Source organism: Dermacentor variabilis, chromosome 8 (assembly GCF_050947875.1).
Source record: "Dermacentor variabilis isolate Ectoservices chromosome 8, ASM5094787v1, whole genome shotgun sequence".
NCBI classification, from domain to species: domain Eukaryota; kingdom Metazoa; phylum Arthropoda; class Arachnida; order Ixodida; family Ixodidae; genus Dermacentor; species Dermacentor variabilis.
Genome location: NC_134575.1, coordinates 9,416,977 through 9,432,643, shown reverse-complemented (window position 1 = coordinate 9,432,643; position 15,667 = coordinate 9,416,977). Strand labels below are relative to the sequence as shown.

General features: G+C 47.2%; 1 protein-coding gene across 1 annotated transcript in view; it reads right to left on the bottom strand.

Annotated features, from left to right (window-relative positions):
- Nucleotides 1–15,667, bottom strand: part of LOC142589605 (DNA topoisomerase 2-alpha-like) — a 33,332-nt gene that overhangs the window by 12,980 nt on the left and 4,685 nt on the right. The window contains exons 4-6 of the mRNA XM_075701104.1: nucleotides 13,655–13,849; nucleotides 1,715–2,062; nucleotides 862–1,152 (exon numbers count right to left, since the gene is read on the bottom strand). Of these exons, the coding sequence (XP_075557219.1) occupies nucleotides 862–1,152; nucleotides 1,715–2,062; nucleotides 13,655–13,849 (834 nt within the window). The remainder of the gene's footprint in view (nucleotides 1–861; nucleotides 1,153–1,714; nucleotides 2,063–13,654; nucleotides 13,850–15,667) is intronic.

Sequence of the window (15,667 nt, the reverse complement as noted above, 5' to 3'; positions counted from 1 at the left end):
CGATTGCCGCTGTCGTCAACCTCTTCATCACTACAAATTGTGCCAGCTGCGTATACATGCACACTCAACAGTAGCTTGTTCTTCTGCAAAAGCAAATACTCATCTAGGAAAAAAGTTGTGGCTTCCATAATAACAACGAAACTAGAGTGTACTAAATGGAGCCACCCCACTGACGCTGCACAAGCCACACGCTCATACTTGCGGTGTTGTGCAGCAGCGTCTCCCTCACCGCATCTGCAAGCTGTCGTAATGTTTCCACACTTTTAAACGTCAAAAAATGGCGCACTTATCTATTATCCTGAATGGGCAGCGTGTTCCTGCCTTCTGTCTTCGTCATAGTGCACTGCCCCTTCAAAATGTTCAACCAGTAGCAACTCGCCCAAATGTCAATCTTTCTACTTATCTATTATCGAATAATAATAGGGAAATTCGAATATTTGACTAGTTTCCATGTTGTTTTTATTTAACGATGCAGGCAGCAACCTTACGCATCACAGTGACGAAAATCGCGCTGCCGCAAACGCATGTGAAAGCTGCTAGTGAAAATCGCTTTGCGATGTACGCAGCAGAACGATTTTTTTTCGCGTCATGTGAAACAGCCTTATGAGGTACTGCGGCTGTGCCGTGAAGGCATCCAAAAAAACCAATTGTTGACAATAGCTGCATAACCCTACAGAAAACGTTGCATTGCCATCAAAACACAAAAATACCGCACTTTTGCGAGGCTGGCGCAAATGGCACTTGAGTGGGCACAGAGAGAAGTAGGCAAGTCGCATTACAAAGGAAATAAGCTCTGATCATTACTGCTTCAGTGAGTCCTACTTAAAGGTTGACTAAGTAAACCGTGACAAAGTAGCACACCTTATAGTACTTGACTTTCCAGCGTTGCCAGTCATCAGTGTTTGCCTTCCACTCCTCAAACTCTGGCAAGGAGTAGAACGACAGCTCAGTCTTGCCCTTGGTGGCCTTAACAATGGGAGTAATGAACTCCTCGAGGAATGGCAGTTTCAGCAGGGACGGCCAGTTGTGATGGATAAAGTTGATCAACAGGCCCTTGATGTGCGAGCCGTCCTGATCCTGATCAGTCATGATCATCAGGCGGCCATAGCGCAGAGTCTTCAGGTCCTCCACGGACTCATACTTTTTCTTGTACTGCGCACCAGGAAAGAAAGTGGGGTAAGCGGATCTGTGCTCTTGAATAGAAAGAATGTTGCTGAATACAGTATACTTCCAGTAATTCGACAGCATTTGATTTGTTTGTTCGGTTAATTCGTTCCCGACCGGCGCGTATGCATTTCTGTAGGCCCAAAGTTTCGTTATTTCGATCCTAAAATTGGACTTCGTCAGATAATTCAAACTTGGCCAGTTAGCATGCATGCGTCTTACACCTATGGTAACCAAAACTGGATGCTTGTATGCTTTACCACGTAACACAAACGTACTGCGAGATGAAGCCAACTTTAAAGAAAAAAAAACATGAGGCCGAACACATACTGTGTAACATGTATTTTTTTTTTGCTAAAAAATTGGGTGCGCATAAATATTGGGCCCTCATTTGATTCAGGGGTGTGTTAAAGTCTGGCAAATATGGCCAAATGAATTGAAAAAATAGTTTCGAGGAACATCTTCCCTTAAAAAGGGCTGAATCAATGACATTTCATGGCAACTTGGTACTTCTAGCACAAGTGACCTAATCAGGATTATGCAAATGTACCTGCAGGCCCATTATCTTGATGACATTGTTGATCTCAGCATTCTCAAGGATCTGCTTGTGGGTGGCCTCGCGGACGTTGAGGATCTTGCCTTTGAGCGGAAACACGCCGAACTTGTCCCGGCCGACCACTGCCAGTCCTGACACGGCCAAGCTCTTAGCCGAGTCTCCCTCAGTCAGAATGAGGGTGCAGTCGACGGAATTGCGGGTGCCCGCGTCATTGGCATCCTCTAGTTTGGGGATGCCTTTGAGCTTGGAGTGCTTCTTGGCCGAGCACTTCTGTCCAAGCTGCTTCTGGGCCTTGAATTGGACCCACGACATGACGGCCTCCACCACACCACACTTGAGCACCTGCAAGCCATACACAGCACCTCTGTGGTAAAGACTACTGGTGAAGCACCAGGGGCAATGGACAATGATGTCTTGTCTACGTCCTCCTCACTTACTAAGAACTATGCCAGTAAGGCCCTGGGCTGAGGGCTTAAAATGTATTTTTATTTGATAAATAAAGCATCCTCTCTCTATCATAGACATCGTACAGTCGATTCTTGTTACAACGGACCCTGATAATCTGACAAAAACACCCATTTTATCCTAAGTCCGTAATATCAGAAGCGCCTCACTTCTCAAACGTTCATCGCAATGTCTCACAGCTGTATTGCAAAGAGTGAGTGACAAACATCCAAAGTAAAAAACAAACGAAAAAAGTTGCAGTATCGATTGTGATAGCAAATTAATCAAGATAAGCGAAGCAGCAACAGCGAGCGGAATGACCTTTGTGCTGTTTCTCGCTTCAACGCGAACTAAATGTCGAAAGCACAGCCCATACGAAGCTACAGACACTGGACGCACTTTGTACGCATCGCAAATTGCTTTCAAGATATGGCGCCCGCATGGGTGAGCACCTGTCCACACCACAGATCGCGCTCAAGATACAACACCGTAAGTGGCAGCCGCCGAAGTAGAAACTGCCCCCCACCGCCCCACGCGCGATAGAAGACGGCATGTTTCCACCCCACCTCCCTCGCACGTGCGATATTGAGCCGCGATCGTTGGCTGACCTTCACAAGTCAGTTGTCAGCCTGTGTTGACACCGCAAAAGTGTGTTCTATACGCCTGATTTTGAAAAAAAATTGCCGCTAATCTCATTGTTGTAGCGCGGTCCATTAAAAGTGAACTTCGTTGCAGCATTAAAATAGGTATGACAAACTAAGGCTGCAATGTGATCCATTATATCCGAAAGTCTGTTGTACGCGGGTCCCTAGTAACGAGCGTAGACTACACTTTACTGAAAATACACTTTTGCCATGTTGAGACATTTATACTCACTGGTGTTCTTTTGTTGTGTTTGTCTGGTTCTTTTGTTTGTATCGTGAACTGAGATATTCCTGATGCCCTGCCATAAGACCTGAACGGTGCTTCCCTCCACCAAAGGCTTCCCCATACCCCGAGACTCTCCTCAAATTTACGACTTTGGTTGGGCTTGCCGGAGGTGGATGTCTCAGCGGTGGAAGCGGGGCTATGGGAAACTGGGAGAGCGGACAGAGGCAGAACGACTCAGAGAAGCTGGTGCGAAAGCACCTTATATAGCCGCTCTGACGAGATCTTCAGATGTTAAGGGGGGTCGCGGGTCTTTAAGATAGAGAAATCGCGAAAAAAAAAAATCGTTTTTAAATTTTGTCATATTCGTAATTGTCGTGTCCCTTCCACCCATAGCCGAAGTTTTGGCCTTTGAGACAAGTAGTTTTAAAGAAATTATCAAATAAACGAGCAACTCAGCATGGTTTCTCGTGAAAACAGCGAAAAAAACACCCATATTCGGCGGCGCCGCATTTCGTAGCCGTCCGCTATTACGCGGCCATCTTGGCCTCATTTGAAAGAGCAATCCTTCAGCTCTTTTTCCCGCCATAGATGAGCCTCATGCGTCGCGTCAATGCAGACAAAAGAGCAAAAAAGTAAAAAAAAAAGAATGCGAGCCCGTCATTGGCTGTTTGTGATCATGTGGCGAAATGGAGGCTTCTCATTGGCCCACGCAGCGCGCGTGAAGTTCAGCCGCATGGCCGCCCGCATATTGTTCGCGCGTGCTGCCATTTTGCAAGCGGATAAAGAAGCGCGCGAACATGTGTATATGCCATCGTATCAGAAGTACCGCACCATCCACAAGTTCGGGAAAAAGCGCAGGAAATGCATTAAAATGCTAGTGGACTCCTTCGTTTCACCAACGATAACATCGGGCAACGGTGCACTATTGGAAGGCGAATCAGTGGAGGCGCCAACGGCCAGCTCAATGACATCGGGCGAATCCGCGATACCCGCTGTCGGCTCCCTTGGAAGTGGCGGCCAAGAACAGCGACGGAAAATTGACGCAATGTTCCTCAGCCAGGACACATCGGGCAACAGTGCGCTATCGGAAAACGAATTGGCGCACGAGACGACGACGTCGGGAGAGTCCGCGATACCTGCTGCCAGCTCCCTTGGAAGTCGCAGCCAGGAACAGTGACAGAGAACTGGCGCAACGTTCCTCAGCAAGGATGATCGCGATCAGCTCCAACAAAAGGCGGACGAAAAAACTGCGGATTTATCACCTCTCTCGGCGGCCCAGCGGAAGCTGCGGACGCTCGCAACGACGCACTACAACACAGGCCCGTCGACATTGGCTGCGACGTACACGGTCATCGACATCGATGTTGTCAACGAACTGCTTCGCAAGACTGTGTGCCAAAAGTGCGGAGGTAATAGTGTTTCGACTTCCAGATGTGCAAATGTATCGCGGTGCAACTGAGCCTGGAATGCAACTTTTGCGGTTGTTTGGAAACGAAATGGAGGTCAAGGCACCATGTCGGGAGCAGCAAAATCTAACCCGTTTGAGATAAACATTCTCGTGGCCCATGCCATTAAATGTACCGGGAACAGGAAAACAGCACTGAACGACAAATGTCCAGCTATGGGGATATGCCACAGAGGCCTGCACCACAAGACGTACCAAGGACACTTGAAGGGAAGACTGAACCCAGCTGCAATGAAGGCTTGTGCAAAGATGCTTTCTAACTCTGCTTCAGCAGTGAAGGAACTTTACAAAGTGCTGGTTTTCGGAAATACTGGAAACATTGCAGTTTGTTGCAATGGCACTTGGATGACTAGGGGGCACCTGTCCCATATTGGTGTGGGTGCAGTAACACAGTTGCGTTCAGGATATGTGCTAGATTTCAAGGTACAGTAGAACCCCGCTGTTACGTTCCTCACTGCTGCGTTTTCCCGGCTGCTACGTCGTTTTCATCTGGTCCCGGCAGAGCTTCCATAGGATCCAATGTATAAGGAACCCCGCTGTTACGTAGTAGCTGTGAAAACGTTCCCGCATGATGCGTCGCAACCCGAACCCGCCTGGGCTAAAGTAGGCAACGCGCTCCAACCGCCATTCTGGTTTTTGACGAGTTTTGACCAAGCTTGGCTATGGAACTGGCTGAAAGAAGCCGCACGCCAGTTCGAGAGGCCGCCAATAGATGGCCATACGTGAAAAATGCTCTCACTATCACTGTGATTACGGTCACCGCATGGTTTGTTGGACGGGTCGACTCACGGAGGAAGGAAACTCAGGAGAGGCCCTGACGTCACTCTTGGTGAAGCTATAGCTAAAGGGAAGCCAGAAGTTGGCGTTGCTTATGGCGTTGCTCCGCCTATCGGGCCAGCTCTCCTCTCTTGTTGACATTTCTCACGAAACCACGCCGCGCTGCGTGCAACCGGGCTGCTCGGACGCGCGCGCTCCGCAGCAATACTAAACAATCAGCACGTTAGCATAATTACGCCAAAGAGGGCAAAATTTCCATTTCTCACGAAACCACGCTGCGCTGTGCGCAACCGGGCTGCTCAGACGCGCACGCTCCGCAGCAATACTAAACAATCGTTAGCACGTTAGCATGATTACGCCAAAGAGGGCAAAATTTCCCGCGGATATTCCTTTGTCCGTTGCCATTGTCGTGGCGCGGTGACGACGAGGAGCACGAGCCGCATGATGCCGGGGAGTTGCCAAATCCTAGCTTTGGAGAAACCGTCGCGGCTCTGGACCTCCTCCGCAGGTACGTCGCACCTCACAGCGACGCCGACAGCAATGCGGCCTTCCAGGCTATTGAGAAACGTGCGGCGATTTCTAGCGAGGGGAAGAAACGGCAAGCCACCATTCTGGACTTCTTTAAGGTCTAAGCGCACTCTGTGGAAATAAATTGTCTATAGTTGAAGCTGCACTTTTTTCATTCATTTTCGGAACTTTCCTCACTGTTGCGTTTTCCCGGCTGTTACGTTTTTTTTCCTCGGTCCAGTGAAAAACGTATGAACGGGGTTCCATTGTACTACCAATCTTCTGTCTTGGCTGCGAACATGCACCATGAAAGGAAGATCCTGGGTACAGTGCCTGGAAAGAAAATCACATGTGCCAGAAAAATACTGATAGTAAATCTGGCCGGATGGAACAAGAGGCACCTGTTGCCCTCTTTGAGTGCGCCTTATTGCGCCATGGCTTGCGCTACACCACAATGCTTTGCGATGGAGACAGCAGGTCTTTCCGTGCACTCGAAGAGCCCGAAGTTTATGGTTACATAAATGTAGAGAAGGAAGACTGCATTAAACATGTGCAGAAGTGGATGGGCACTGCTCTTCGCAACCTCATCCACAAGCACAAAACAGAGCATGGTGAGAGTCTGAGTGGCAAAGGTTGACTGACAGGTGACCTGATTACTAAGCTCGCCAATTATTACGGCTGGGCACTGAAGTGTAATGTGGGCAACATAGATGGTATGCACGAAGCGGTAATGGCAACCTATCATCACGTATGTTCGACTGATCAACACCCAAATGACAGCCTGTGCCCAAGTGGTGCCAACTCATGATGCAAACAGTATGCTGCTACTGCTAGAGGAGAACCACTTCCAAAGCACTGGAGCTTGCCAGAGCATTGTGAGTAAGGCACTCCTGTCTGTCTATGAACGACTTGCTGACAGAAAACTCTTGCAGCGCTGCCACAGGAGCAAGACACACAATGCAAACGAATCACTGCATTCTGTGATCTGGTCCCTCATGCCAAAGACCAAACATGCCTCCCTATTTGCAGTAGAAACTGCGGTTGCAGAAGCAGTAATGAGGTACAATGCAGGGATGAAAGAAGCCTGGTCTTGTATTCTACGGGAAATGAAAATACAACAAATACAACAAATGAAATACAACAAGCAGAAGAGAAAGACGGTCACCGTCTCAATAGTGCAGAGTGAGAGCGGGCAGCTTCAGCCGCCTTCCTTCACGCAGCAAAGCGGCGACACCATGAAAAACCATGCACCGATTATTCAGCCGGGGCATATTAATGTGTTAGCTATTAAATAAAGACATTTTATTGGTTGCAAAACTCTTGAAAGCAATGCCTTGCGTTTTTTGCAATTTCCTCAGTTTCAATTTTTCAGCCTGTGTGCAATCTTCTGATCAGGTTTTCTCAGCTTCCACAGGTCAAATTTTAATCATTCTTCTTTCATTTGAAACCTTGGGGCTCAATAAGTGGCGTAAAACTACCAAATAATGCAAGGTAAAGCTATAAATTGAAGTAAATGACAATTTTGATCTACGTAATTATGCCTGTATTGCTAACATGAAGTTCAAATGCTTACAACTTTTGTTTTGGAGAAGCTAGAATGACAAAACTTGTCTTATGGCACTCCCTAATTAGTGTAGGTTGTAATGGTAAGAGTACAACAAAATATATGCAGTACATTTTTTTAGAAACATGACAAAACATATTTAGCATTGCCGTTTGTTGGGCGTGTTGGCAAACTGAAAGCACATTTAGCATCAGCAAACAAGGACGGAAGGGAGACGACACCACAATTGCCAAAATGTGAAAAATAAGCAATACGGGCATCTTTCAACCCACTGTCAGGAATGCGGCTGTGCACCGGTGTATGGATCTTGCCGGGTTCTTGTGAGGCACAAAGATAAAGACGTGCGAGAGATTATTGATGCTCAGGCTAAATGGCGGAATAGTGACATGTGTGTTAGTGCCCCTTCAGTCGAGTTGTTAGATAAGGAGACGGCTTTGTTGGATGGGTAAGAATTGTATAAGGTGGCGCCACTGTGCATGGGTTATATAGGTGTATTTCCTGAAAATCAAGTTGTTGAAGTAGCGCATTGTGGTGTCGTCTCCCTTCCGTCCTTGTTTGCTGGCGCTAAATATGCTTTCAAAACATTTTTACCAAGATGTGTCTGTTCAGAAAGAATGGCATGAAATACATTAAAATAAGTTTTATATTTAAGACCTGTACATGAAACTACATAAAACTAGAAATTTTCATCATTCTAGCTCAAATATTAAAGAAAATAAGTCAAAACCCCCCATATCCTCTTAAAGGAAGAGCTCTTATTTGTACTATAACTGTAACTTGAAAAATAAACGACAGTGTATACACCAAACAGCAGTGCCTTCCTGAACGTTCATCAACGACAACGATTAAGTATTACAACATGCCACATATACATTTTGCTACACATGCGTCTTGCAGAATGTGATGACCATTGCTATATAATTTATTTTATCTTTGTTTTGCCACATGCACGCATTGATCTAGTTATCTCACTTGCTTTATCTTTTACTTGGTTGCAGTGGGGTTGATGTATCCCCGGCCACAAGCTTGATATCTTTTTTTGTCTTTTCTTGTAAAATAAAGATATACAGCAAAACCTCGTTAAACCGTACCCACTTAAACAGTAGTTTCGTTTTAAAGGTAGTAAAGTCAAATCGCCGACTCAGCAGCCATTGAATATAATGTATTTTGTATCCGCATAAACTGTACCAGCTTACGCATCGTACGCATCGGTTAAAACGTAGCGTTTCCACTTTTCGTCGCGCAAACACGTCGGTGCGTCGTCTCCATAGGGCGGCCCGGCAGAACAACAAGCCTCAGAGATCGGAACAATGGTCTCCAAGCGCCCTGTGCGTTTGCGCAGGAAGCCACATCAACATCATTTCGACACCGTGCCAGAGAGCATTATGGTGTCGTGCTAGGTAGGACTCGCGTCATGCCGAAGCTCGGATAAAAAAGACACCAGGTGCTCAGCATAGAAGAAAAATTAGACATTGTCCATGCTATCGAATGTGACACGAAGAAGTCGGCACTGGCATGCGACAGGGATCTGCTGTTGACTACGGTGAGTGGCATTTGGAATGCGAAGAAGGTGCTCCGCAGAGCTGCTGCGACTGCAAAGAGATGTCGGCTACGAGGTTCGACTTTTCGCCATCGTTGCCTGTGTTGTTGCCGAAGTGTCGACTAGCGACAGCACAGGCGATTCAGGCCCGACAGTGGCAGAAGCTGCGCGTTACGTGCACCTTATGAATGCAATTGTCGCGACGGGAACAGGGGCGCGACAACGTTAACTCTATTCCAAACGAAAAGTATTCTGGCACCCGGCAATGAAAAAGGCACTCTGGGACTTCTGCAGCACTACTGCACGCGTGCACGGAGAATACGTAACGCCAACGAGGAATCTGTCATGCGAGCGTTTTCCGAAAAGAGGGGGCTGGCTGAAAAGCTGGCATGCAGCTTCAGTAAGTTTGAGGCCGCTGTCATCGTGCTAGGCCGCCGCAGCGTCAAACGAAAATAACACTCTTGTCGCGCAAAGTGAATAAACACTGCATGTTTTTTTCCCCTTTCATCGCACTCTCTCTTAGTTCTGTTTTCGACAGGGAAGTGGGCAAGCTCACGTTATTTCAGTTAAACAGTACTACCGTTTAGTACATAGTTTTTCCAAGCTCCGGCCAACCACGGTTTAACGAGGCCTCACTGTACCATATTTATTCGAATCTAGGCCGATCGTTTTTTTCAATAATCATATACAGTCAAACCTTGATATATCAAACACGGATATATTGAACACTTTCTATATCTCCTAAATAATTGCATGCACTTTTAATTTTTTATTTCATACGGGTCGGACATAAAATGGGCATATCGAGCTCTGCAACCCCAGACCACATGTGCTCTGTTGACAGGCGGCGAGCTTTCCCGCAACACGTTCGAAGAGAGAGGTGGCACAATGAGCGTTCCCAACTGCTCCGCACTATAGCTGCACACATCGATTGCGCCAAGGGCACCATCTGAGCGTAGCGGCACGCGGCTGCTTGGCGAGTTTGACGTCAACGATGCATTGCATTTGCCACACTGACTCCTCCTCGGTGCCGCGCTCTGCGCCTGCCATGCCTTGCAAGAACTGGCAGTTTGCATCCACAAAGACGCGCGCTAAGTGAGTATTATATGTGCAATATTCATACTATGGTTCGACGACTTTGCGATTGTGGCTCGATCAAGAATCGGTATGCGTGCTCCATGCTAGTGTTGACATAAAGATATTAGGCAGTTTTAGCACCGCCGTGTGGTAAACACGATAACTGCAACCGTACGTCGAATGTGACTAGGCAAGCCTATACTCCATTTCATACCTCAGGTGCAACGCTGTGGAAGCTACACACGAAGTACGGTCACCAAAATCTATTACTGCGCGCGTTTCCGTCTATGCTTCGCAGCGTGCCAGCGGCGTTTGCTCGCGCGAGCATGCACGTGAAGCTGCCACGACGGGCTGCAATTAAAAAATACCAAACAGAAAATTGATTTAAAAGAACGTGTTAGCAGCCGTATAAGTACACGGATTGTTTCTATGGGTAAATTTCTTTTTTCTTTCAGAACTGAGTTTATATATGGAAAATTTTCTCAAAAATCGGGTCAACAAACACCGAATTTTTTCTAAGTGCAAACGCAGCCACTGCAAGAAGTATCTCAAGCTTCCACAACGTTGCACCTGATGTATGAAACGGAGTATAGCAACGCTAGCAACAATGTGTTTCCGCATTTGTCGTAAGGCTATCCAGCTACGCTAAAACTGTGTTACCAGACGTTAATGGCTGCTAATGGTCACCTGTGTTCGCGTAGCGGAATGCTGCACAGAACGAGGGCATGTTGGGCGCCCTTGGCTGTAGGCACTCACGCAGCACAGAAGGAAAGAACAGTTTACGAAAATCGCAAAAGGAAACAAACGTGAGCGGCATGGGCGGCAGATCTCTCGTAGCGTCGTTCAGTAAAGCGCAGGACGGAAAGAGGCATGCCAGCACATGCCAGCACGCCGGTCCGGCAGCTCGGTCCCCGCGAATGACGTCACTCTCGCCGGTTCTCTCCTCTGGCAACCACCTCACCCGGCGCTCCGGGAAGCGATGGGGGCGTGTCCGTGGGGGTGATTTAGAAAGCAATTTCCGCCGCTTATATTAACAAAACGAAGAAAGAATTTCGGAACCGTAAATTATTAGGTCTGTTCTTCCCAATCCCAGCAATTCATGGAAATTGAAAACCGTTTCAGCTTCCATTTAAGGGGGGAGGCTACCCTGGAGACCGAACTTTCTTATTTTTTAAGATATCCAGATGAAACTTTCAGGGTACGTTCACACCACCGAACTATAAGAAACTGAAATGTTTCATGAAGATATGTTCATTAGTTTCAGAGTTATTGAGGTCTAACTAGGTGATTCATGTATATGCCTGAGGAAGAGCCTGGAGAAATGCCAGGACATCGTAGGAAGCTGAAATTCACTGTGATGACCCTTGATAGATATCCCAGGGGGCTAAAGAGCCCTTTCTTTTAATTTCCCCTCTAAAAAATTTTAAGACAACTTTGAATTTGATGTAGCCAGTAATGACCACATTCATCAAAAATTAATTGCTTATTATAAATTAACTGCACCAGCGTTCAAGAAAAGAAGCCTGTTACCCCCTGGTAAGGTCATTCAGGAACAGAATAAAAAAAAACGGCATACAAATCTGAAGAGCGGTTCTTGAGATATCGCCTTCCCCAGCACCACTACTAGCGAAAAAATCCATTCCGAGAAAACAGGCCTTAAATTTGAACACGTGTTTTTTTATTAGAAAGCTCCTGCGGAGCTTCTAATTAGCTCTTGCGGCTCCAGGCACACTCAGTGTGTCGGATTTTCGACCGGCGACAGCCGAAAGCACAGTTCCGCCGCTGAAAGGCGTCTACGCAGTCGGCACTCGCTGCGGAAGATCGGAAGTTCGATGCACGTACAAGACGCATATCGCGCTCCCGTGCACCGAACATCTGCACTGATGCTTTGCCGGCATCGCGTACAGCGAAGAGCTAGCGAAATAAAAGAAAAAGGCGATGAGCAGCTCGCAAGCTCATATTGAGGCGGACGGAGCAAGGGGCAACAACGACGTGAGCGCGACATCAAAGGGAGCCGCCGCCGCCGCCGCCCACGCAGCAGCCAATGGCAGGCGCGCTTTAGCCCGCGGGATTTGAACGCGCTGCTCCAGCCAATCGGCGCTCCGCATCACATCGCGGGAAAATGCCAAATAGCGCCTCAACCGCGCCGACGATGCCATTTTGCAAGGCGGCAAAATAGAGACAAGGAATCCACGCTCAAAACGACACCAAGATGGCGCGGGCAGGCCGCATGGGCCGTTGTAGGAAACTCTATGGGGCCGGGAATGGCGCGCGCGCCAAGTTTGACTTCATTTCGGCATTTGTGCGTGTTTTGTGGGCCGCGGTGGCCTCAAAAGTAGAGTTTTTTTGGTACTTTACGGTTGAATTAGGTGCTGATAATTACAGAACAGGTAGTTTATGAGACATACGACCCAAAAATGTGGTTTTTCGAAAATCGACTTTTTCGCAATTTTTCGTTTTTCAAGGGCCGCGTCCCGTCTTTATAGCACGCGGCACAACCAAACGCACGCTCCGGACAACGAGCCCCGATCGAGCCCATGGTTCATTTAATAATTTGCAGAAGCTTTTTACATGTTTCTTACGTGACTTTATATATCGAATTCTGGCTATATAAAACTATTTCGCGATCACCGTGCTGTTCGATATAGTATCGAGGTTCGGCTGTACAAACTCTTGGGTCAGCTTAGATTTGAGGATATTAAAAAACGGGCCGGTTTGTAATTGAAAATGATAAATATGGTGCATAGCTAGCACGATCTAGAAAAGTCAGTATCGCAGCCACTAAAAGCCACATCAGTAGCCAACCGAAGTACACGAGCGACATCACCATTTTGACCTGTGTCATATATGGGTATGGTGGCTAAGTACCAGCGTGCGGCGTGATGTTACCATAATGGCACCAAATAGGCGATACCACAAACGAAAAGTTGTGCTAGCCGCAGAGGCACTGTCAAACGTTCAAGCCGGGCGGGATATCAGCACCGATGAGAAAAACGTCCATCGTATGAGGGGGCAACGGGAGACTCTTTTTACGTGTGCCGCAGCAAGTAGATGATAGCGATAAGGAAGATAAGCGCGCAATAACAGAGAAGAGCTGATTGCCGCATTTCGACGCGTTTGAGTAGTGCCGCACTGTCTGTGCATGCGTGGGCGCGCGCACGCGAGCTTGGGCGCGACAGCAAGCTTACGAGGCTAGCAGCGACGATGAGTGAGCTCGGCATGTTCATATTAAATATACTGTTTTCATTTCGTGAGTGCTGTCCTCACTTTTTTGTTCGGCTTATATTCGAGGTAAGTTTCTTTTTTATTTTTTCTGGCTTCGGACATTCGGGGGCCTGCTTACAATCAGGGCCAGCCTAGACTCGAGTAAATACGGTAATTGCAGAATATTGCGAAATGAAGGTGCCTCGCAAGTCTTGCAATAACTGGTGGTTTCTCCCAGTGTCTACGCACCTTCTTCCTTCATGGTCGCCCGAAGGCAGCGAAAGTGACAAGGAGCCAGCAGCAGAGCGCTGCATAATTCCATACAAGTAAAGGTGATGCACGCGCTGTGCATGGTTTCCATGTGCATCTCTGTGCACCGAATTGCTATTCGTACAATCTAATGAGCTGCCGTGACTCATCACGGTGCAACAAAAGTGAAGAAAATGAGCACCAATAACTGCAAGGTGCTTTCATCCTCAGACCCACCTGGTTGTTAAACTTGTCGCTGAGATCACATTTGGAGCCAAACTTCTTGATCTGGAGGGTCATGTTCTCCTTCGTCTGGGAGTCAAACGTGGGATTCTCGATCAGGCAGTTGACAAACACCCACAGGTGGTCCTTGATCTGCTTGTTCTGGATCTTGACACCAGCCTTGTTCTTCTTCTTGACACTCTCGAGCACCTGGACGGAGAGGCAAGGCACTCTGTCACCACTGGGATGCACTGGCAACACAACTGCCACGCAGCCAAGTCCAAACAAAAGATTAAAGGGATACCATATTTACTGGCATAATGATCACACTTTAGTGTAAAAGAATTGGCGTAAATTAAGGGGTGCGATCATTACGCGGGTTAAATTTCCCGCAAAAATATATATATATTTTTTATCCCGCATTTCCCGCAGGATGACAACAGTGCTGTAACAGTGCAGAACGCAAAAACAAATATGGGGGCCGGCAGAGCAAGCCAAACGCGCCGAATGAGATTTTTGTTCTTGTGAGTACATTACTCGCATTGAAACAGTTTCTTCCGTATCAGTAATGAATAATATTGTTAATATCACCAAGTTTGCAACAATAACATAGCCATGTCTACTTTGAGGGGACAGAAACAGAGATGGGCACGCGTAGCTGCCAGTGACATAGAAACACATGGCAGGCATGCTGCGGAAACTGCGGCATTTGTCTTGACTGCTATCCTAATATGGCATGTTTCCGCTAAGGGTGAGTGAATATGTTAGCTGTGTTACAAGCGTCGGCGTATGAATAGGGTACACGTCTAACGTATCAGTGTAAATGTGGCCACTATAGTTGTTGCTCATGATTTGTTGCGTGCCCACAAGCACAGATGAGAAGAATCGAAAGGTGCCTTTTTGTTGTTGTTGGCCAAAACCATTATAAAGCCTACAAGTTTTAAAGCCAAGGCAAGTTTCGTTGTATTATTATTATTATTTTTTTTTTTCATGGAAGTGCGGAAAGTGACGAAAGGAATGAAATGGGGCATCTGCTTAAGAATGTTTGGTGCGTGCAGACCGCTTGGTATGTCTTCAAGAGTCATTCACATAGCATTTGAAAGCCTTCGACAGATGGTAAGCGTGATCATCATTAGCTAGACCTGGCACACGACATATCGCTGCAACAAGTTTGGGGTGCGATAATTACACGGGAAAGAAAAACATCTCATTTTGACAACAAAATTCAGGTCTAGAATCATTACGTGAGAGTGATCATTATGCGAGTAAATACGGTACTAAAGAGAAAATTAACTTGAGTTGTAGCCACCGGACGCAGAGCAACAACGCTACAAGCAAACAGCAGCATCTTTCCAGCGTCGCTTTCGTCCGTAGGTGCCGACACGTCCGGTGTCGAGCGTGGAAGTGATCGTATCTCGCATACCCAAAGGTAGTCAATTGAGATACCAGCCCCTTTGCGCAAATCTATGTCCGGCACCAATCCGCATGCGATGACTGTCAGGTGGCACTAAACCTAGCGTTTCTGAAGCAAGGAATGTGTACACTTTTAGAATGTTTGCGCCCTTTGGGGTGTATATTTGTCCAACAACAATAATCGTCACCTGCCTTGCTTGTGTTTCTTTTCTTGGAAACTCAGCGCTCGCTGCTTTCCGGTTGAGAATGGTGTGTCACGCTGATAACGTTCAAGCTGTTCGTGACTTGGAAGTACCGGGCTCACAGTGTTAAAGAAAGGAAATGCAAGCAAGACAGATGACGACTACTGTTGCGGGACAAGATAAGCCCTAAATAGTGTTAAGTTTTTTTAAGAGTATATTCCCGGATGATCGCTCAATCACGGCCTGATGCATGGCACTCCATGCTTCGACCGCCATCTCAAGCACCATAAACAATTCCACGTCGGTGGGACGTGAATTTCGTTGTTTTCGCTGCATTTTTCTCACCGAGGCGCACATTACACACTGCACTTGGTGAGTAAAAACTATTGTCACATGTCAATAACAGCACACTGCCAGTTCAAACGGGCTAACA